At 37.9% G+C, this 24,356-nt stretch overlaps 3 protein-coding genes and 1 long non-coding RNA gene across 5 annotated transcripts; 2 read left to right on the forward strand and 2 right to left on the reverse strand.

Moving 5' to 3' along the window:
- The first annotated feature begins 929 nt into the window (after positions 1-929).
- Positions 930-3,524, forward strand: LOC136237603 (uncharacterized). 2 transcript variants are annotated; one of them, XR_010692579.1, is made up of 3 exons: positions 930-1,238; positions 1,446-2,066; positions 2,118-3,524. XR_010692579.1 is itself a non-coding variant. In XM_066027810.1 (2 exons), the coding sequence occupies exons 1-2, from the start codon at positions 1,148-1,150 to the stop codon at positions 1,913-1,915; spliced, it is 561 nt and encodes a 186-aa protein (XP_065883882.1). In that variant the 5' UTR covers positions 930-1,147; the 3' UTR covers positions 1,916-3,524. The 2 variants fall into 2 exon arrangements, 1 of the variants encoding a protein (XP_065883882.1); XM_066027810.1 differs by having other exon boundaries at positions 1,446-3,524.
- LOC136237599 (uncharacterized) lies at positions 2,423-5,890 on the reverse strand. Its single transcript, XM_066027804.1, has 6 exons — positions 4,728-5,890; positions 4,498-4,671; positions 4,255-4,443; positions 4,002-4,134; positions 3,101-3,948; positions 2,423-3,042 (listed from the first exon to the last, which is right to left on the reverse strand). Exons 1-6 carry the CDS (start codon positions 5,568-5,570, stop codon positions 2,545-2,547), a joined length of 2,685 nt encoding a protein of 894 aa, XP_065883876.1. The 5' UTR covers positions 5,571-5,890; the 3' UTR covers positions 2,423-2,544.
- A 2-nt stretch (positions 5,891-5,892) lies between these two features.
- LOC136237604 (uncharacterized) lies at positions 5,893-6,329 on the reverse strand. The gene is made up of 3 exons (XR_010692580.1): positions 6,222-6,329; positions 6,042-6,161; positions 5,893-5,924 (listed from the first exon to the last, which is right to left on the reverse strand). It is a non-coding gene; the product is annotated as an uncharacterized lncRNA (long non-coding RNA).
- A 4,298-nt stretch (positions 6,330-10,627) lies between these two features.
- Positions 10,628-21,117, forward strand: LOC136238515 (uncharacterized). Its single transcript, XM_066029052.1, has 6 exons — positions 10,628-11,077; positions 13,370-13,492; positions 13,956-14,000; positions 17,089-17,150; positions 18,853-18,918; positions 20,938-21,117. Coding segments are annotated over exons 1-6 (621 nt in total). The 5' UTR covers positions 10,628-10,753; the 3' UTR covers positions 20,939-21,117.
- The last annotated feature ends 3,239 nt before the right edge of the window (positions 21,118-24,356 follow it).

The raw sequence follows: 24,356 nt of genomic DNA on the forward strand, positions 1-24,356 counted from the left end.
GTAACCGTTATGTCCTCACTACTCTATGTGTCCTAGATATGCAAAGAATTTAGTACTCCTATATTGGGCAGTGGGCACATGCTTTGTCAGCAATTATAGCCTAACCGCAGCTATGACTGGAACCCATGCAGGCTAATTATTTGTTAACTTTTTTGTTACAGCTTAGCTACAAGGCCGGAGGAGACGGTCCGGTTGGTCAGGCCTGAGCCGGACCAATAATCTGGAGTTGAACCAACTAGCTGACCAGCTCGAACTATATTACTTTCATGCAATCTTTGGACGATCACTTCACATGTAGCTACGTACATTTTACAGATGTTATTGAAAATGCATGACACGAGTAGTTACCTAGTTTCTCAGCCTAACTAAAGCACAGAACTACATGTATAGTACCTCCAATTACCTTACAGTAGAGCATAGCATTCGTATGGTTTTGTACAGAAATGATTGTGGGTTATACGTACAGTACGTATCACGTGTGTTGACAGTTATTATCTACTTTACCAGTTAGGCACTGGAGGGTGTACACAGAAGGCAGAGCCTGTTCGAGGTGTTTACCCATAGCCTATAGGAGTTGGCATTTATCACGTGTAAGGCAGGTGTTTTCTTTGATTCTAAACCAGCACACTTATATCACAATTCAATCTTCATAAAATAATCATTAGCATTCCTTGGCTTGTCTCTCTTGGCTTCTTTTACTGGACGAAGGGCTGGCCGGCAGTGACAAACCAGATGACTCATTCCGCGGCAAGAAGCTGTACACCCATACATTACATGGTAGCCATCTGGATGAGATGTTGAGTAGAAATCACTCCTCTTCAACTACCCACTCCTCTCGAGATACTGAGCAAACTCTCAGTCTCACCCACATCGCGCCATTTTCGAATACTGATTGGTCTCGTGACGGTCCACCAGTATATTTACGCGATGATCCGTTCATTTTATACAAACCAGTATAGTAGTATACTGTATTTTTGTAGCTGTGTAGCTTTTATTGTAGCTGTGTGTGTATAGTACCATAGATAATATATACCTTACCCGGGATTGGAAACGGAGGCAATCAACACCTATCAACAAGTTCACTCAGCGTTGTAGTATCGCGAGTTTAGTGTAACGTAATTCCGTAATTCAGTCCGTGTTTTATAAAATGGCGAATGCTGGAACTCGTAAAAGAACTCGTGCTAGAAAGAAGAGCTCGAAGCGGAAGAGCGGAGAATCCGATGGAAATGACGATGCTGGTTCGTTGTCATTATAGCTAACAATAAACAACCAGCGCTGGTAGCAAAATTTGGGCATTTTTACAGCTTAAACATTCAATCACTGATGTGCCTGGCCTGGCCTTGTTTGTGTGCAAGTTATGTTGATGTAGCCATTCATTAGCTATACCCATAGATAATATATACCTTACTATGCTATACCATACCTGTCTTTTTCTTTCAATGCAGGTCCCAAAGCAAAAGATGCTTTTGTGGAAGCACTCAGAAGCGTATTGAATGATGATTCATTTAAAATAATGTCCTCAGAAGCAATTGAAGCAAGAAAAGTGGCACAGATTCTGTTGGACTGGTGTCTTGATGCTGCCAACAATAACTGTTTTACAACATTTGTTTTGAAATTGTCAGAAGACCTGAAACAGGCAATGAGCTCTTGTAAGAAGAAATCATGCAATCGTGAGAAACTTTGGAGAAACTTTTTTCTGTTGCGCTCTTCAGAGAAATTTCGAGAGGACTGGGTAAATTTTTTGGACTCCGCTAATGTGGCTGCTACACCTATCCTGTATCAGCATTTAACTGATATTTTGTTCAGGGGATACATTAGTGATCATGTGACAGGGTGTACAGCTGAAACCAAGGTTGATCCAGTGCCAGCTGTAACAAAACGCGAAGGCAATGCTCTTCGTTATGCTGCCGGCTAGGTTTGTAGACATTTACATAAGAAAATCGAACGCAGTAAACATGAGCTTAAGGAAGAGATGGTATTGTGCCTGATGGCTTTAACAAAGGACACACCCGAAGAACATAGTGAATGTGGCAGTTCTGAAGAATGGACATTAGCACTAGATAGAGGTGGGCTATGGTATGTTAAAGAAACAACATTTATATTGTTTATTGCAATAGAAGAAGAAGTGAGAGAATGCCTAAAAATGTTACTTGGTAGCAACCCAGCAGCTGGAAAAAAAGAGGAGATTGTTGAAAAAGTTATCTCCAGTGATGATGTTGAATTTTATTGGCTGATTTCCACTGCAGATTTCGAGATTGGTGAGAAGGAGGTACATAGTGCACTTCTTAAGGAAATAGTGCAACTTTATGTGACTATCCGTGGATTTTCATATGCGAGCTTTTGGATGGAGAAATTTAAGCAGTCAGCAAAAAAGAGTACACAGTGGTCAAAAAGCTTACGAAGAGACTTGTATGATAGCAGCTTATAGTATATTATATTATTAACATTTGCAATGCTATGCATAACACAACTTTATTTTGTGATTACAACAACACAGTAAATGATACAAGCAAAATATTAATTAATTGATAATAAAAATGGAATTTAAGGCAACAGCTTTTGCAGAAGTAATTCTAATACCATTTGTCGCCTAATGCTAGCCATATCACATTGACTAAAGTTGAAAGAAGTTTTGTTAGCCAGGCACCGAGCAATTCTGCATACAAACACACCACAGTCTGAATTATTTGTCTGTTGTGGAACACCTTGCGAAGTAGAGCAATTCCATTCCGTGGTAGAGGCACAGTTGGATGATTTCTCTAAAATATATGATTTTAATGCTTCCAAACATGCTGGATTTGGTTCATGCAGCGAGTCATAATAAACAATCTGTAGGTCAGCTGTGCTTATGCTTGCTAAACACCAGTGTGCTCCAAGGTGCACTGGAACCAACAACAACCTCTTGCTAAATAAATCAGTTTCCTTTGTCCACCGGCACACTGCCTGGGAACCAAAACGTACAAGCTTTGGATAGAAAAATGTGCAGTATACGTAGACATCTGTGTTGGCCTCAGCTACTAATTTCATGTAGCAGTTTATCACCTAGCAAAAGAAAATGGCAACACATAAAAAATAAGTACTACATCACGAATAGCCTTACTTGGTCATTTAACCATCCGGTATCTTTTAAAGTCCAGAAGTCATGACGTGTTAAAGTAATGGTACAACACCTTGATAATTCTTCCTCCGCAGGTCCTGGTCCTAGTGCCTCACTAATCATATCATCATCAGTAGAATGGGCCTTCTGCTCAAATGATATGTCCATTTCTGTCACATCATTTCTATCGTGACTGCCAGCAAGTGTATCCTTTTCATCCATTTCAACAATGTCTACTTCTGCAGAAGTTTGCTGATGCTTATGACTTTTCACCTGATCATTTGAGCAAGATTCATGGGAGGCTTCTGTCACATCTGATGTTGCTTTTTCATTAAGTACTGGTGCTGGCACATCATTACTGTTAGGGTTATCGCTTGAACTGGCAGGCATATCAACAGTAACAACTTTCTGTACAGGAATATCCAAATATTTTGAAGCTGTAAACAATTCTTTTCTTGGAGCAAATGACTTTTTAAAAACCTTTTTGGCTGCCAGTAACTTCAATTTACTTTTGAACACTCTTGGTGGCTTTATAAGCTTAGAATAAGATTTGTCCCTACATTTAGCCTTGCACCGTTTCTTAAGTGGCCTGCTCTCCTGCTCTATATCTATAGACTGCTTCTTGCCACGGCAATTTCCTTTTGAAATGCTTCCACAAACAGAATTGATTACTTTCAGTGCCTGACTATTCTTACAAAAATCATTGACATTTGGGTTTTCATGTCTCCCTCCACGTTGCCTTTGGCAGCCAAAGTAATTTTCAAGAGGATCTTGACAAAGCCTCTCACTCAAGAAGATTTTAACTCCTGGTATGGTGAATACGTATTTAACCAGTTCCACAAATGATTTAACTAAAAAAGATTAATTGATAATTAAAATAATATATTATTACTGCATGCAATACCTGTGACAGTGATGCCAAGACGAGTTTCCCTAGGCATTAACATCATTTCCTTTTGTTTTGGAGAAAATCCTTCCCTTTCATAGACACTTTTCTCCCAGTTCTCCAAGTAAGGCAAAAATTCTTCTTCAAGCCACTGCAGTGCATAAGCAAACAATAAAGTACAACATCTACTAAGTAGTTCTCTAAAATGGTCTACTGTCTACAAACAATGTCACACCCCAATGCATACATTATAATAATACCAATAACATACTTGCAAACGAAAATCCTTTTTAGAAGTGTAGGGATCTTTGAATGATTTCCTGCTGTGATATCCAGTAACAACATTGGATACGTTGAAGCAATCAAAAAACTTATCGATCATTTTAACAAACTTGACTGTTTCCTGTACTTCTTCACCATAATTCTCTTCAAGCGACTTAGCCACTGTCTCACTAAGAGCCTACACATGTATAATGCATTATATAGCATGCTAATCACATTCTTGTGAACTTACTTGTGCAGCTAAATCCACTCTCATCTTCGAAAACGTCGTTAAATAAACATGCTCGTACCTCAGCTTTTTCACTTGTCTAATAACTCCTCCTTGTTGGGGTACTGCTTGTGGTCCTCCTGTATCATCAAGGTAAAGTTGTTCTAAGTGCCCCCATGATATATCTTTACCATTGCACTAAATGTAAAAGGAAAAATAACGTACTCTCATTGCAGCTATAGCTATCAACTTACCCATAATTTTCGTTTGTTACTGTTCCAGCTATTTCTAATTGTTTTTAGCAAATGAGGAGGATCAGATATGAAATGCAAGTCACGTGGTCCCTCTCGTGCAAAAGGGTTGGGTACTTTGTAGACCATTTCATCTTTGGCATTGTGGAGTTTCCACAATCGACGATTTGGTGATGCACCATCACACGTAATTCCTAAAACACGGAAGCCCATTCTCTCAAGCCTTGATATTGCCTCCCACACAGGGTCAAACATCAACTCTCCACTGAGGTTGTTACAAGCAAACTGCGCATATGGGTAGTTCAACTTCTGAAAAATGCCTCTCACCATTAGCACCAACATTGAACTTGCGAGTTGTTGTTCATGTTGTGTCTCACCTAAAGCATTCTCAAATTCAAGCAGTCTATTGTTAGTGTTGCCTAGATTGACAAAGCCGATTAAAGAACCCTGGTGTTTATCATATACAAGGTCAGTCTTGATATGAACTTCATCCATGACTAAGAAGACATATCTGTTAAGCTCGTTACTCAAAAAAGCATTGTCGTAAAGCTCTCGATCTGTTTCTGCAGAGAAGCCGATGGTAGTTGATGTATAGTGGGTGTAATCACGCAGTGTTCTTTGTGAAGGCAGTTTGATGCACCCTGTTTTCTGCAGTAGTTCATATGATTTTCCAGATAAATGTCTGAGATACAAGCTCCACTTAATGACTAGTGGGTGCCACTTCATTGACCGAGAGTCCTTTATAGAGCATGCTGTTTGCTGTTGGTCCCAAAAAAGGCATTGAAAAGATCCTTCTGGATACATAGAATGTACTTGCTTTGTGGTTGCATCCATCATAGCCTTCATATCATCATGCAGATCAACATTTAAGGTTACACCGTCTTGGGTAGCTGCAGTTGAAATCTTCTCTTGTAATCAACAAACACGAAGCTTTGCTTTTTTGCTCTCCTGGTGTAGATTTCTCAAACGCTCATCTTTTTCAGACGCACTCAAATTCGCATAAGTTGTATGACTGCTGGGATGAGTCTTCTGATCTTTTCGGCGACGTGACAGCATAGCTGATAGTGTTTTCTTGTATTTCTTACAACATATGCACAGCCTGGACTCTTCTGTACTGTTCATCAATATATCACACTCAACATGATAGATGGATAAACTACCAGTCCTTTGCGGTGTCCAGTGCTGCCACAGTGCTGGTTCCTACAAAAGTTATTCACATCAAAGTATCGTGAACACAACAAAGGTATGCACACATAAAACTTGTCATGCTCTATTGACTTTACATACAGTTAAATGTATGCAGAAAGGACAGCTTACTTGAATTATCTTTGAGTTCGCCATTCTGAATGTTTGGGAGCTTCAAGAATGCATCATCACAGTTGCCTTCGCAAACCTTGCTTGTACGTAGAATGTTGATAAAGTTTGATACATGTGAAACTACAGGAAACATAAAATTTCCATTGCATGTTTAATATCGTACAGCAATCCAACCAATACCTGAATTAAGAGATGTCGGAATGTCTTTCAAAAGAGCAGATGAGGGCTTCAGAGTTTCTCTTTTATAATTCACAATCCATGAGAAGTCTTCCTTAATGGCTAACGATCCAGTGCCAGACTCAAAATAACCCAGTTGGAATATTCTCAATTCTGCATTTTGGATTGTATCAATCCACCCTGTAAAAGGAACGATTTAGCTAAGCATCTGCACACACTGTGTCACTATACCTGAAGGAATGCCATTACACTGTTTCAGTCTACTGTGCAAAATATCCAAAGACCTGACTGGTGCATCAACAAATGAGCACAAAGGCAGAGACACTTGAAATGACAGTGGCAGAGACACCTTCAGCACTGACACATCTCTCAAAGGAATTGAAACTGGTAGCCTCTTAGGTTTAGGCTGCCAGTGTTTGTTACTATGAAGTCTAAGCTTTCTGTGACCTCTCCTATCATTCATCTGTAAAAAAATCCAGTGCAAACTATAGCTATATGCATAATAATAAAGCAACAGTTCTGAAAAGGAAATACTTGCATTCACTTGAAGATTCAAGGATTTCGCCTACATCAGTACAAGTCAGCAGCCTTAAAACTATCCTATTTTGTTTGTACACATATGAATTACAGGAAATACTTAAGAAAGAAAGTTAGTAGCCTTTAGAAAATGACCTGTAGGCCTCAAAACTTAATACCTCAAAATCGCTTGTTTCGCAGTTGCGCTGCAATTTGATGGCATAAACGGTAAAACTAAGGGTTTTAAGTTGCATGACTTTGTCCGCTAATGTCTCAGCTTTCAAACAGTGTAGTTTACATCGAAATATATCGCTCCCACACTGCTCTACGAACCCCAAAAGTCGAGGGTACGACTAAAAAGCCTAAACCGCGTCAAACGCTATTTGTTCAAAATTTTGACGATTGTATGCAAGTAATACAACAGTATTGTTCTTACCACCACGGTAAATCCTCTTCATGTTCACAACTAGTAGCTTATCTACCCGTTCTTTCCTTTCTTCTGTCGGCGAGGTGAAACCTTACATATCAAAGCGAAAGTGTTAATTATTACAATGCTGACGGCTCGCGATTTTTGTATTGAAGTGTGTCCGGTTTCCAATCCCGGGTAAGGTATATATTATCTATGATAGTACTTATATCCTAGCTAAAGGGGGCCATGCTGCATGGGTTCCTGTGAAATTTGGGGGGAAAGTTGCAAATTGCTAGCTAGTTGTACTTTTAAGGTGGGGACTATTCTACGGAACGGAACGGAACGGAACGGAACGGAATGATGGACTAAACTGCGGAACGGAATGCTTTCTCAGATTGAAGCTTGCAGCTTACCATTGCTGTACAAGTTATCAGTGGCACTTCCAGCAGGTAATCAAACGTACCCCAAGAAAGATAAAACGAATTTAAGGATCGATTGTGGGTTCTTGTTGGTTGTCATTAGTAACGAAGTACTAATTGTGGGAATAGCTGATTCATTGTGTTCATCTTCGGATATATCAAGTAGGGAACTTAATGCATGACTTGTTTTTACTAGTATGTGAATTATTTTTACTTACTTGACATTAGAATGTACAGTCTGAGGCCCAGCCTTTCTAATCGGCATAAATCAGTATGTGTATAGCTACACTACAAGGGAAACAAGTATGGTGACAAGCTGAATCAACTCAGTCTAAGCAGAATCTAAAGGAATTTTGTGCAGTGTGTGAGGAGCAAACATTCAGATACCTCAAGGAGGCTATATTGTGTGAACATCAATGATTCATTAACAGAGTAGTGGACTATTGTCAGATATCTCAGCCTGAGTACTGAGTTGAATTCTGGATGGGGTCTATTTTACAGAATGGAATTCTTTCTGAATCAACTTGCAGCTTGGCTAGCTGCTATCATTGCTGAAATTGCATTTTATCAGTGGAACCTCCAGGAAAATGGAATAGGATAATTATAAAACATTAATTAAGTGATTGTTTAGGTAATCATGACTTTATTCAGTCTAATAAACAGAATATATGGTTGATTGAGTGAGGTATCACTTTCAGAAAGTTCAGACGACCAGTGATGAGATGCATGGATTCATCGAATTTTTGTTGTGGTTGGAGACATTAAATATCCAAAAGCAAACTGACTGTATAATATTAATTCACTTTCTTTATATTTTCTCAATTTTGAGCCTGTATACAAATAATTGAATTTTCCTTGTCAATAGAAATCCTAGAATAAGATGGGAGAGAAACTTATCTTTGTTTACCTATACTGTACAACCAAGAGTTCGTAATACTGATTTGTATGGGGGAGAGTGTCTAATTCTCAGTATGGCCTGTACAAACACCCTGTGTAAAGTTCACCTTTCATCAAATCAACACCTTTACTGGGGGGTAGAAAACTGTTGATTAGTGTTGCTGAAGAAGGTAAAGCCTTTGTTCTGTAATAAGGCCGAGGTGTTACTTTAAGCAGGGTGTTACTTTAAGCAGGGTGTTTGGTGAATGCATTCAAGTTAGACACTCTCCACCTTATTATGAACTCTTGGTACAACTTCAAAGGAAAATGAAGAAAACATACAGATGAATCAATAAAATCACTACAGTAAGGTGAATTACAGACTAGTGAGATCTTGGTTAATTAATGACAGTGGTTGGAGATTAAGTGTGGTAGCTTCTTGTTCTTGAATATGTTGCAAAGTGGAAGTTCAAATCAAAATGGGATATCAATTTCATTATGAAAAATTTGTATACATAAATAATCTAGCATTACTATTTCATTTGTCCTCCACTTAAACATGCTACAACAGTACTAGTGTTAGTACATTGGCAGTGAGTCTACCTTGAAATTTCAACTCTAGAGTAGATCCAACACAGGACAGCCCGCACTGTAACAAATACATGTGATCCCATTGTAATTTAATGGACCAGCTGGACTGGGAATCACTTGAAAATAGACGAACAAATTTAACCTGTTTAGTTTGAAGTGAAGCATGTGAAATGTTACACTTAAGAAATCCTAGGATTCTTAGGTGGTATGAAATTAATGTATGTTCCATTTCAGGTCTGACTAGATACATTGAAATTACACACACATCCTGGTCCAAATCACATTTGCCTGGTGGCTACGGGCATGGTTTCACATGCGGCTCATAATAGAGATTTGGCTGATCTTGGAGTTTTGACATTTAGCCTGATTCAAGGCTAGCAGTCAGACACATCCTTGAATTGTGCAACAGATAAAATCAGCTCACTATTGAGAATACGGCATTAGTCCACTGCACCAGCTGTTAATATATAAATAACTCCATGCATACACTTCAGTGATGTTTGCAGAATATACCCTCCTTGCGGTCTGCCAAAATATTTGCTCCTCACACACTGCACAAAATTCTTCAAGTTTTAATTCAGCTGGCTCTTTCCTATTACCAGTATCTTCCTGCTTGCTTTATTTATACACTGACTTATGACTTGAAAGACCGGCCCAGACTGTTTTCTAAAGTCTAAATAAGAAAAATAGCTCACATAAAGTTCCCTTCCGTATGGATGAACATCACTGATACAGCTCATCCCACAATAATACTTCGTTACTAATGACAACCAACAAAAACCCACTATCGATCCGTTAATTCTTTTTGTCTTATGTTTAATCACCCACTGGAGATGCCACTGCTAACTTATAAGGGAAGTTTCAGCAATGGTAAGTTGCAAGCTTCAATTTGAGAAAGCGTTCCGTTCCGTGGTTTAGTCCATCATTCCGTTCCGTTCCGTTCCGTTCCGTTCCGTAGAATAGTCCCCACCTACTTTTAAAGTTTAGCATCAATTTTAAATTTTAAGGCATTTTCAAGCCTTTAAATTGCAAAAATTCTGCAGCTCCTGGGGGTTGCACCCCCAGACCCCCCTTAAACTTCTAATTGCTAGTTATAATTAAATGAACCATACAGCAAGTTTCATGCTGTGTCCCTTATATGTCAGGTCTACAATTATACATAGTATAGAAAGTCTGCAGAACAACAGATAGGCTTGAGCATATTTATATAGCTAGCTAGCAGTGAAATATCACTAAAATTGCATATCTGAGTGTCTAATTTTCAAAAATTTCCTGTGGGGGCATGCCCCCAGACCCCCCTAGAATGCTCGTGCTTCGCACTTCGCAGAGTGTGCTTTGCACACTGTGCAACAGCTCCTCTCTCATTGGCATGTATATAGTAGCAATTTCAACATTATAGTCAATGGCCTGACCAACTCAATTTTCCCTCCTCCGGCCCTGAGCTAGCTATACATGTGTGGCTGCATGTGACTACTTTATTAGAGTATCTTAACTTGGCACTGAATCCAGTCCAGTGTCCAGTCCAGCTCGTACTCACTGAATATCTATACTATAGTATAACTCCCCAACTGATCATGAATGCGGTTACTGGAAGACCTTTAACCTCACATGTGCCTGGAAGACCTTTAACTTCACACGTGCCTGAACCGCCCCTCACTAACCTGGTACTGTAAACGAAATTCAGAACAGCAAGATTCGTCTATTTGTCGTCTTCTTTAACCAAGATGAGTAGGCTTTTGATATTGGCTGTCATCCTTGCAGTAACATGTGCCATGGAGTTCAATTACAACTACAAGCCAGGAATGTGGCGCCACCTCGCGAAAAAACATCTTCATCATCACTTAGAGCGCCGCCAAGCATCACCGAATTGTGTAAGAGCACTGAAAGAATACCAAAATCCTTACTTTCAAGGATGCCTGGCCGTTCTGGGTAAGTTTAGTTCAGATGATATCACAAATGATGATCTGGATGGCTACTGCACGAATAGATGTAACTCTGAAATAATCAGCGTTTCAAATGACCTTTCTTTGTATTGTGATGGTGGTGGAGTAAGTAAATTTAGTGTGTTTATTACCAATAGTTTAATAAGAACGCTTGGTATCACTTGGTGTTCTAAGTGGGTCAAATCTTTGGGTCACATTTTGTCCAGGCCAAATTGGGTCTCATCTGGGGAGGTTGCCAACTAGTCTTGTAACCATTGCAGACCCTAGCTATTTCCTCGTGGGTGGCGCTTATCAATTAGAGATAATAAACGCCCCCTTCAGAAAGGGTGTGGTTGTCTTCCCATACCTCTGAGTATCAACAACTTCTGTTGTGTGTTAATTGACTTCTAAGCAGTCAGAAAAGCCTTTCACGAGTGTTAATACTGCGAAGTCACAAAGTGTACAATGGGTTCTAGGCCTCGTATGCCACAGAAGGCTTCTTAGTACTCGGTTAACGTCAATTAGCGCACGACAAAAGTTGTCGATTTTTCAGAACAAAATGGTATGGGTAGACAACTAGACCCTTTCCGAAGAGGGCACTTATAATCTATAAGTGCCACCCCCAAGGAAATAGGGTCTGGGTATGAGACTAGTTGCCAACAACTTCAGACTCATACACTATCTGAGAAACCCAATTAGAAATCTGGAATCATCTACGAAATCAGATATTCCCATCTGCTATATACTTTTTGGATTATAGACTTGTCATAGTGACTAAATTCACAATAAAGATGACTTTGAAGTAATTGCCCTTATGCTCCTGTTGAGGCTTCTCTGGTCTCCAGTCATCTCAGTACTGTTTTATTCCATATGCAAGTACAAGTAGATTAATATTGTTAATATTTTTGATATGCGTAAATGTTGGGATTCTCGTACACAATTTTGGGGTTTTGTGGGGGTGTTGGTGATCCCTTGCCTAAGCTTTATCGAATATCTGGGCAGACTGGGCTTGACCTTGATCAGATTACGTGTGATTATAAAGTAACAAGCTCAAGTGCACTCGGTTGTATATCCTGAAGAAACTTGTGTGTAGCCAGGGTGCTACTATAGATGGCTTCCTAATTCAATTGTGCTGTTTTTCCCTTGGGAAGCCCTGGAGAGAGAAATATATCATACAGTATGGTAGTATTTCATACAGTACGGTAGTACTGTATGTTAGGGATCATGGAGATTTGGTCCAAAATTCACCCAAAAACCAGCTTCACAATATCATCCTGGCACCTTGGCAGTATTGGTTAGGTATAACCAAGCCCAAAAGTGCCTTCAGTACAATCCTAAAGGTTTCCAATAAATTGTTACAATTTTTTTTTTAATTATTCAATGGAATGTTCTAATGCCTGCCTGCCTTGCCTGCCTGCCTTGCCTGCCTGCCTGATGCCTTCAGGCAAGCGTAACTCGATAACGGCTAGGGCTATGGGCTTGATTTTTTCACTGTTCAATGTTGTTTCTTCCCAAGATGTGCCTTTTGGCATACCGCAGTATGTACAATGCACGCATCATGGACTTACCTTTGTCCTCCTGTGTGTCCCATTTCTTTTTGCTGACAGCTCAAAGTGTCGATTCGCAGTAACACAATCCAAAGCTTCCCTACAGTACTGTACGTTTATAAATGGAAATTGTCCGTATTTTCCGTGGTGACTGGCAGAGACGATTCTAGCACTGTTCTTCATTTGTAATGCTGTGTAATGGGCTGAACATTACTGAAAGTGAAGTGTAATGACCACTGCACTCTTGAGGCAGTAATTGATAGTTGGGGCACGCTAATAGTCGTATTTTCATGATGACTGGATTGGACTGGATTGATTGCAGAGACATTTCTTCTACTGCTTTCATGTGTAATGGGCTGAACATAATTGAAAGTGAAGCATAATGGCCAGTGCACTTTCGAAGCAATAATAGCTGGGACGGGCATTCAGACGAAACGTTAATTTTGGCACCATCCTTTCTTTTGATGTCATATGCATGGGTTCACCAGTCATAATAATGTTACAGAAAAAGTAAACAAACAAGTTTAAGGAAAACTTAGGAACAGCCAAGATTAAATTAGGGATTAAATGTTCACTAGTATATCTGCAGGTGTAGGTGACCTCCCTTGTTTCCCTACTTTTTTCTATGATCCCTTAATTTTTCCTTAAACTTGTATTTTTTTTTCATTTTTAAAACACTGTGCATGTCAAAGTAGCTAATTCCAACCCAACAAACTGTACATTTCTGAGATCGGCAATCAATCCTCTATCTATTGAGCATATAAAATTCCATTTTTCCAAAATTGGGGTGGAATGCCTATTAAAGGAGAAATATGACTTTTTATTACTACTTGTTTTTGATTATTATGTATCACTTTTTTCTACATTGCAGAGCCCTCCAGACAATCATGAAATAGATATTTTGAGGTTTTTGTGCCTAAGGAATGTCAATGATGATTATTGTCAAATAGCATTAGAGAAGTTAGCAAATGACAAATCTGCTCCTGATTTTAGCGTACGTACTGTATGTATGCATACATCATGACTTACCATGTCAGGGGAGGATAGAATGAGTTTAAATGAGAAGTATGGAAAACCTGAATTAAAATCAACTTTATTAAACCTTAAGATGTATATCATTATACAGTTCTCCCCTGCATGGCATCGTATTAGTTTTGTATGAGCGTTGCATTATGGGAATCATGATCTGGTGAAGAATAGAAGAGCATTATAATTACTAAGACTATAAGTGATGTGTATGCATGCACAAACTACTACATAGGCCTTTAGTAGCCTTCTTGCTGTTCCTTAGTGGGATACTGACAAGTGTGGAGTGAAGTTGCACAAATACTGGTGACATATTTGTTGCATGCTACTGTTTATCTACGGTGTATTTTTTGTGTAATACTAAATGTTTTTTTGTGTGTGTTCATAACTATCACATGAAAAATGAATGTAATTTTAATATTGTTTATTAGAAATGTGACACTTCTGCTTTTCCATGTACTGACGCCTGTAAAGCGGTAAGCATTATAATGTAACTGATTTCACAAACCATTCTGAATTGCACATCAGGCAAAAATCAACAAACACTGCCACTATTGGGTTGGGCGGCTAGATTTATCAGACTATAAGTGTGATTGGCTCTGTGATAACCAGTATTATAGCCTTTCCAGAAGTCTGACTTTTACTGTTAATTGTTTTCCTGTATTAAAAGAATATTTGGTCAGATTGGATGTATGTTATATAGAACATTTGTCTGTAAAAGTTTCAAGCTGTTAAACAGTTTCAGTGCAATGTTATATTATGCTTTAATAAAGTCAAATAATTAGAAAGACTGTAACACTGGTTATCACAGAGGGGTCATTCCATGTCAAATCAACAAGGAATTTAGGGTCACCTCTCGGATTTTGACGAAATTTGGTGTGTTTGTAGTACCTGTGGTGCTTATCACTCATGCAAATTTTTAGCTCCATACATTCCATAGTTTCTGATTTATGACCACAAATATTTTGAATATTCCATGAAAATTTGGTCCATCTCTGGTTACAAAATCAACTGCAACTTTGTACTGTGTAAATATTTTTAAACATAGTTTTCACTGATGGAGGACTGTTGATTGACCTTTCCAGTGATCCCTAAATTATGGGATATCTACTTAATTATGGTTCAAAAGTACTTCATTGAGAACTTTAATCCTTTATATTTTGAAAAATGCTGCTTGAAATTTTCAAATTCTTTTGTGAATAATGATTGGGTCATCGTCTATGTTTGATAAAATTTTTGTGGTGGGACCACAATGGGCTCAAGAGATATAATGAATTATGTTGTGGTATGCAGTGGAATTTGCAGGCTATTATTGCTGTATTGGAGTGTACACCTCCAATAACCTCTCACAACAAGGCCATGCCAAGTTTGTCTTTTAGAGTGAAGGTGTCTAGGTACATTGAAACCTGTATTAATGACCACCTGTATTGAAAGACCATCTATAAGCTGCAGCTAATTTATACTTTAATTGGATCTTAATGTATAGCACCAAAGCATCAATTTTTCTAGCAAATCCAAAAATGGTCCTTATTAGACAGGTTGACTATAAATGAGATCATCATGCGTCCATAAACACATTAATGTTGTACCATCTCTTCAGTTATACCTTATTTATTAAGTAAAATCTTGCCGTAGTGCACTTACATACATATCCCCACTCTACACTATTCAAGTTACGTACATGGCTGCATAGGTACAACAGACCTCCTCAAAAAGGATATCTGGGCACCTTGATAGCCTCATGATCTCACTTTATAATTGTACGTACATTTTGGATCCAAGACAAGTCTGTGGTTTCTCAAAAATGAACACTTTATCTATGGTCCAGGGAATAGAAGAGTTACACTGTATACAGTAGATGCATTACTTGTACTAAGAGTTTTTATATTATTAACACTTGCTTGCACCTCAATGTGTGATTTATAGTACTGTAATTACTAAAATTAATGGTTTATCAAAGTATTTTGTGTTCACGTTTTTGAAGATCAGTACAGGTAAATGGTAAATATGTGGTCAACATATTTACTTCCTATGTGAGTATGTGTATGAATTTATGATTTGATCTTCAAAGTGGTTGTGAATGTAATGTAGTAATTAATTTCACACATTGAGGTACAATCAATGCATGTACGTATATGGTAAAACCCCTCCATTCTTAGGAACATAATAAAGTGCTCATATTACAGAAGCCACAGAAGTATCTTGGTCCAAATGTATGTGCACCACTAGAGTGGGAGTACAGTGTATAAACAGGTGTCCTGGTTATCAAGGTATCCAGGTATCCCTTCTGAGGAATTCTGTTGTATGTATCTATGCAGCCACATACAGAACTTAAATATGGCTAAATCCACTACAGTGGGATTCAACTTAATAAAGAAGGTACTTGTGAAGAGATGGTACAACATTTACATGATGTTTAGGGACACATGGTGGTCAGATCTATAATTTATAGTCAACCTGTCTAATAAGGACCATTTTTGGATTTGCTAGAAAGGGTTGATGCTTTTGTGGTATACATTAAAGAAGTATAATTTAACTGCAGTATATAGGTGGCCTTTCAATACAGGTGGTCACTAATACAGGTTCCAATGTACCCAGACACCTTCACTCTGTAAGACAAACTTGGCATAGCCTTGTTGTGAGTGGTTATTGGAGGTGTACACTCCAATACAGCAATAATAGCCTGCAAATTCCACTGCATACCACAACATAATTCATTATATCTCTTGAGCCCATTGTGGTCCCACCACAAAAATTTTATTAAACATAGACTATGACCCAATCATTATTCACAAAAGAATTTGAAAAATTTCAAGCAGCATTTTTCAAAATACAAAGGATTAAAGTTTCCAATGAAGTACTTTTGAACCATAATTAAGTAGATATCCCATAATTTAGGGATCATTGGAAAGGTCAATCAACAGTCTTCCATCAGTGAAAATTGTGTTTAAAAATATTTACACAGATTAAAGTTGCATTCAATTTTATAACTAGAGATGGACCAAATTTTCATGAAATATTCAAAATATTTGTGGTCATACATCAGAAACTATGGAATGTATGGAGCTAAAATTTTGCATGAGTGATAAGCGCCACAGGTACTACAAACACACCAAGTTTCGTCAAAATCCGAGAGGTGATCCTAAATTCCTTGTTGATTTGACATGGAATGACCCAGAGTTGATCGCAAGTTAGTTCTCAGCCTTCCTGTAGGCTGATTTTTAGAGCCACCTGTTGTGGTAGCTGTGATGATGACTTCTAGCTTTAGAAACTTGGCTTAATGAAAAAAGTGGTACAAGGGGCCATGCAAATATCTGGCACGTCTGTCCTTGATCATTTCTTCGTTTTGAAGCCAAGGTCTACCCTCCACCTCAGTTTAAAGACTTCCAAATTTTTTTGTAATGTTGGGAGACTTGATGTATTGTATTATAAGTGAAACATGTAACTACTGTTGCTAATTGCTTAAATAATCTGCCTCTAAATTAAGCAGCTGTGCAATTTAGAACAGTTTTGCATAGTCATATTAATGATATAACTTGGTGATATATCTTGGTAAAATAATAGGTGATACGGTACATAAACTACAAGCTTGGATGTTGTTTTGCCAGTGCAGTACAGTATAGCATGTAAGTTACATCACACTATGTAGTGTACCAGTAATTATATTTTATGTGGTGGCGTAACTACACTGGGACCTGTTTCCCACTGTCAGCTTTCCAGGCCCCATTGTCAGTCAGTAAATGCATGTTGTAATTCACGCAGTCTGACATGACAATCTCTCGCAGCGCTACCCTGTAGTGTTTATATGAAAATCACCACTGCATGCACAATTTCTTTGTCATTTTGCCGTAAAAAACATATGTAGGCAAAGAAAAGTTAATTCTAATATAAAAGAAAAGTTAATTCACTATTATGTGATAGCAAGTTAAAATGTGAGCAAGTTGGAGGGAAGCTACCAATAAGTGAGACTATGTGCATCATGATTATACCAAGTCAAGGTGATAACACACTACTCTATAACTGAGGTGTTGAGTGAGGCATTCTTGATAGAAGATGTACAAATGATTAAGTAAAGTATATTCCTTTTAATGCCTGCTTTTAATGCCTGCTGTGAATAGGATTGTGAATAGTGAGCTGATAGTGATGTTATAATGGTACAAATAAAGTTGCTAGTAATCGGAGATCAGCTCAGTGTGTGTGTTTGTGTGTGTGTGTGTGTGTGTGTGTGTGTGTGTGTGTGTGTGTGTGTGTGTGTGTGTGTGTGTGTGTGTGTGTGTACTGGATTTAGCAAAATCAACCATATGGATGCAAGAGTCAAAAAATGAGTTAACACCAGCATGAAGTTGCTGCACTATCAGGGTAACAATTCTCATATCAAACTCGCCTTCAACTTGTCAGGTCTGCTTTTGGTAGACGGCGGGCTGTATATACAATGCCAGACGTCTGTAAAGAATAGGTAAGTGCTTACAGGGATTCATACACTCTGGATAGACGAGCAGGGAGCTGAATGTGTGGTGTATGTCTGATTTGTGAGATTTCAGTCTATTTCCTGCCTCTGACGGGCTGTTTCATGATCTAGTGCAACAATGCTTTAAATTATTAAAATACTTTTTTCTCTAAATTAACAATGCGCCCATACAGGTGATTTTCCTAAATCCAGTCATCTATAAGGAGATTGTTGAGGTGATGAGGCATGTGCACTGTATAAATTCCTTTTAATGCCCACTATGGTTTAGTAATCAATAGTGCAGAGCTGATAATACAAGTTGCTAGCCAATTAAAGATTGGATCAAGAATTAATCCATAAGGCCAGGCAAACTTGATTACTTGTTTCTCATCCTCAAAAATTTGGATTTCCATATAGGCAGGAGGTCATTTTTCATTATTCATTATTAAACAAAATACTCCAAATCAAGCTATAAAGGTTAGCTAAAGGCTTTTAAAAACTAGTGCTTACATTTTACCACCGTTTCTGAGGTACATTTATTGTGCTGTAAAATGATAGCCAGCCTTCATAGCATCAAAATACGGGTGCATGTGATTGATAACAGCAATAATGAAATTAGAGGCGGTGGGATAAAAAGGGATGTGGGTGGGATGAGAAACAGTTAATCAAGTTACCTTGGCCTAAGAGCTATGGAAGAAATCAGGTAAGTTTGCATGCTGATCGTGCAATAGCTCAGGTTGTAGTGTCAATTAGCTGTAGATAGGAGTATATTTAGCTTTTATCTTGTGATTTGCCTAATACTGTATGTACACCATCACCATTGGGCTCGAGTTTGCATGTCAGGATTATGAAATTTACTGTGTGAATTTTTAATCCTACAGTTTGCATTTTAATGATACCATTGGCTTCTTTGAAAAGTGTGGATCTGAGTATATTCCACCTTGCTAGTGAGTGATATATTTTTGCTGTGTGTATATGTATGTGCTATTAGCATTGGTAATTTGTGTATCTGTTATTGATTTATTTTCTCTTGTTATTTGTAGCTATATTTGTCACCTTTTAGTTTGTTATAATTGTGACCAAGTTTTGCAAAAAAAATTTTTTTAGCGAAGTATCTACATAGTGCTTATATTGAGCTTATAACTGGCCAATCTTAGCAAATCTTTATGTGAAGTTTTCCTTAACATGGAGCTATAGGCACTGATCGTTACAGCCCATCTTTCTTAAAGACCATGCACTCAAAATGCTTGTTTTAATAGATATTTTAAAAGACCGATTATATTCAAAAGGATGAAGTATCTGGGGCTATGTCTGTCAGGCTGTATCCCCTTACCATTTGGCTCCTAAATTTACCATTGTCCACATAGATGGTGGAAACAGCCCCTCCCCCCCACTTACATTGAATAGTGCTCGCAAGAACAAGGAAAGATCAAGAAAGTCCAATAGACCAGTCACCTTTGCATTTGTTTAAAAGCTGTAAGTAGATATGTATCATACACTACGATAGTAGTGTATAGTAGGGACCACAAAGGAGTATGCATGGCCCATGAAATAAAATAACCCAAAAAACAGCCTCAATTTTCCCTGACAATGATGAGGCAGTATTGGTTAGGTAAAACTAAGCCCAAACAAGCTTTCAGATTGACCCGAAATGCTTTCTGCAAGTTGCTACCGAATTTTTAAAAAAATAATTCAACGGAATTTTCTACTGACTGAGTAAATGACTGATGTCTTCAGACAAGCGTAACTCGATAAGGGCTAAGGCTACAGGCTTGATTTTTTCACTGTTTGACGTTGCTTCGGCCCGAGAGGTGCCTTTTGGCATACCGCAGTACGTACAGTGTATTCTTCATGGACTTACCAGTGTCCTCCTTTGTGTCCCATTCATCTTTGCTGACAGCGAGAAGTCTCAATTTGGTAGTAGCACGTGATGGTTTCCCTTCGTAACGGAAATCGTCCATATTTTTCGTAGTGGCTACTTCAATTGCAGAGGTGCTTTTCGAACAGTTCTTGATTTGTAATGGGTTGAACATGGCCAACAACAAAGCGTAATGGATACTTCACTTTTCAGACGATAATTTATATAACTGGGGTGTGCATCACCAACCCTTTCATTCGGTATGCGTGGGTTACAGAGGTGCTTTTCGAACAGTTCTTGATTTGTAACAGGTTGAAAATAACTGACAACGAAGTGTAATGGATACTTCACTTTTCAGACGATATAGCTGGGGTGCACGGCACCATTTCAAATGCAGTATGCTTGGGTTCACCAATCGTAATAATATTATTTACAAAAAGTTAACCAACAAGTATTTCAAAAAAATTGGAATTTTCAACTAGAGTAGGGACCATAACACATCGATAAAAAGTACTGAAACAAGCTGGTATAGTGCATGATCATAAATCATAGTAAAACAATAAGAAGTGTTATATCCCTACTGTGCATTTCCATTATGGTATCTTGAGCACAGTAGGGATATAACACTTCTTATTGTTTTACTATGATTTAATATCGTGCACTACTCCAGCTTGTTTCAGTACTTTTTATCAATGTGCTATGGTCCCTACTCTAGTTGAAAATTCCAAATTTTTTAAAATACTTTATTTATTAAGCAAAAACATAGTGAAATTATCTAAAATACTCTCTCAGAGCTTCTAAAACACACACACACAAAAAAATTTTTTGGAGGGGGGGGGGGGGGCAAGCCCCCAGACCCCCATGAATATTATTCATATATGTTGTATGCTTCTTGTGTAAATTTTATCAGAGTTGGCCTCCCCACTCTTTGGCCTGCTCCACCTCCCCTGATTGTCTATCTCCAGAAAAAGACCTGACGACAATGTCAGGTTACATTTGTTACACATACAGTACCTATTACTGATAGTTTACTGCATAGGGTTACCTATGTTATTGACCATGTGTTTGTCACCAAAATCATGATCATTGCAGATTGTTTATTTTACAGGACACCGTTGTTCTTTGAAAGTGCAGCAATGCTAATTAAACTGCAGCTACTCTGTTTTACTTTGTCATTAAAATGTCTCTGTGTGCATGCTTGAATATTTATTGTGTGTGTATACAAGTATGATTGTAACATGCTTTTCAGTAATAGTACAACATACCTGTGAGGTTGTATATACGTAAACTGTGTAGGGACTGTTTAAAATCAGATTTCGTGGTATAGCGTATGTGTGGATCTAATCACTCATTTGTAACACAGAATGTGTATTACAGGTATTGCTACACTATCTCCAAGGAGTAATCTTAATGTCTTGGTGGTTAGCTAATACGTACATGTAATACTAGTTTTACACAAATGGACACATACGCATGGTCATGTTGATGCTAATTGAGCCCAGCCACTGTACTTCCCAAGTGCAAAATGGCATATAATCATTTGCTGAGATGTAACAGTCTTTTAGGATAATTCATTAGCCTTGTACTGTAACTTTGTGTGGTGGCACAGCGTTTGGTCACTGATACCTTTGAACTAATTAGTGGTCAGACTGTGTTGCTGTAGTATGGCCAAAGAAGCAGGAACACTTACCACACAAATTTTATTACCTGGAACACAATGTAATATGCATATGTACCCTTATCCAAATAAGATGGTGTAGCTCTACCAAGAAAAACAGAAGTCACCTCAGCCATTCCCGAAGTAAGCACGAGTGAATTCCATATTACTATAGTATGTTCACGTTGAGCTGAATCCTCAAAAACATTTAATAACTCATGGATGCAATTACTCACGATCTTGAAATTTGGCTCATTTGTAGTACTGCTTGACCCGCTAAAAATATTTCAAAATGTTTTTGTTCAAATGTTTGACATAATATTTACAGCCAATCAAAATTTTCACAATACATTTCCTATGGGGAAGCCATACAAATACTGTGTCCATTACAGCTCTTTCCTGAACTTGTAATGGAGCCAAACCATACATGTCTGTTGTTGACATCTTTGCTGTTACCAATAATCATCTGGTTGGCTGAAATGTTTACTCTGTTGAGAAAAAACCCAGATTTAATTTTTAGCTGTTTTTCAGGATTCAGCTCAACGTGAACATACTATATTTGCACACTTTACAAAGTCATTTTAAAAGTGCAAATGTGTACTTTAATCACCTTGATGTTCTGCACACATGAAAGGTCTAAAAGTGAAAATAAGAACCATATTTAATGTAGCAGCAACATATTCTAATAAACTGCTAAATCACTCCCAGAATCAGTTTTGAACAAGAAGGGGCATAGCTGTGGCTAAGGCATTAATTTTGTCACAGGTGTTAATACTTGACCTCTGCAGCTGTCATCGTAAGTCACATCAAACTGTTCAGTCCCCACAGATCCTAGAACCATTATTCTTTTGAAACTTTTAAAAATCTTTGTGTGAATGTATAAATAAACTGCAACAATGTACGACTGTCCTGTTTTACTATACTGTACACAGTGGAATGTTATACCTTTCTGAGCATGAACAATTCAGTAACAAAATACCAGGGTCAATTGCAACATGTTGAATTTTAACAATTAATATTGTAGTTGCATACCTTAAGGTAGCCATGGAAGTTGTACTTATTCCTTAACAGTAGACACCTTGTAATGATTTCTACTTTTACAGTGCTCAGTACTACAGTTGATTACAGCTATAGGTTTATTATTATTGTTTGTTCTACATTTCAGTTCAGCCATTTAATAGCATGAGTATCATGCATGAATCATGAAAGCCATAGTGTGTAAGAATTTGATTAATATAAAAATTAATCTTATAGAGAGGTGTGTTTAAGACTAACAGATTTCATACTGTGCAATCATGCATCAAACCTCATTGTCATGGTCGAATGCATGAGGGCATGCATGTGAAATTAAACAACTCATTGCTCTCAACAATGGTTCAGAAGCAATTCTTCAGAAAGATGTACCCACACATCCTATGATGATTTGATGTGAGTACTATGACCATTTGTGGCAGCAAAAGAAATCTTGTGTCGTCGTCAAAGAACAGAGGCAGCACTGATAAAAGCATTACATGGAGGTATTAGCACATTGAAACTATTTCTAGATCTAACCATCACAATGCAGTGTAGGGATCATGGTGGTTTGGGAAAGAATATCACCCAACAACCAGCGTTACGTTTCCCTCATAACAGCTTGGAAGTATTGGTTAAGCATGTGACCAAGCCCATAAATGTCTTCAGAGTGACCCCAAACCTTTTCACCAAGTTTCCAAGAATTTTTTTTTTTAATTGACTGAATTTTCTGCCAGCTGACTGACCAATTCCTCCAGCCATGGGTAATTAAGGCTACAGTCTCAATTTCTTCACTGTTCAATGTTACAATTGCTTCAGCTGTAGACGTGCCTTTTTGCCAGCTGCAGCAGCTACAATACATCCCATGGATCTACCTTTGTGTCCCATTTCTTTCTTCACTACTGTACATGTGTAGGTGTTGATTAGTAGTTCTCTATTTTCTGTAGTGTGACTGATTGATTGCAGTGACATTTTTCATACCATTCTTCATTTATAATGCTGTATAACAGGTGAAACATAACTGAAAAAGAAGTGGAATGGTGACTATGCATTTCAGTCATTGATAATTGGGGAGTGCATTCAGTCACGCAATTGATGTGTCTGGCACCATTATTTTCTTTGATGGGGTATGCGATGGTAATGAATTACAATAATTATATGTTACTGCAAAAGGTAAACAAACAAATGTAGCTAAAAGGTTTTACAAGTAAGGATCACAGGCAAAAACACTTGTAAGATTAAGAAATTGTAGCTACTGAGTCCATTAAAGAGTTCACAACTCTTGAACTGATCAACCCTTCATAACAGACAGATTTTTCTACTAGAATAATCGCACATAATTATACTATATCTTAAGGGGGTACAGGATACATTTCCCGCAAGAAAAAAATTGCAAACTTAATAGAACAGTATTATGATTATTAACAGGACTGGTATCTCAAAGCTAGTAAATTGTTCTCTGTGATCAGACATTTAGTTATGCATGCTTAAGAAATTGCCACAATTTTTTTTAGAAATCAGTTTTGCCTAGTGGAGAAATTAACTGAACCAAAGAGGGTTTATTTTTCTAAGTAAACTAAACACCTGCCATTGGCCTTGGTATACTTCGATAGATGCTAGGTTTTAATGTTGTTATTACATCAATGTATATGTCAGTGATGTCACAATGTATCTAATTATCTCATTGGTTTATTAGTGTTCCATGCACACACTGCATGTGTAAGTGATTGATGTTGAATGATTCATTACAACATGCACATGTGAGCTAAAACAATAATTATACTAAATATACAGTCAAGTTGGAAGGGAGACGCTGGGCATAGTGAGGAAGGATGAATACAGGGTAAAGGGGGAATAGT

The sequence above is a fragment of the Dysidea avara genome, chromosome 11, assembly GCF_963678975.1.
Source record: "Dysidea avara chromosome 11, odDysAvar1.4, whole genome shotgun sequence".
NCBI classification, from domain to species: Eukaryota; Metazoa; Porifera; class Demospongiae; order Dictyoceratida; family Dysideidae; genus Dysidea; species Dysidea avara.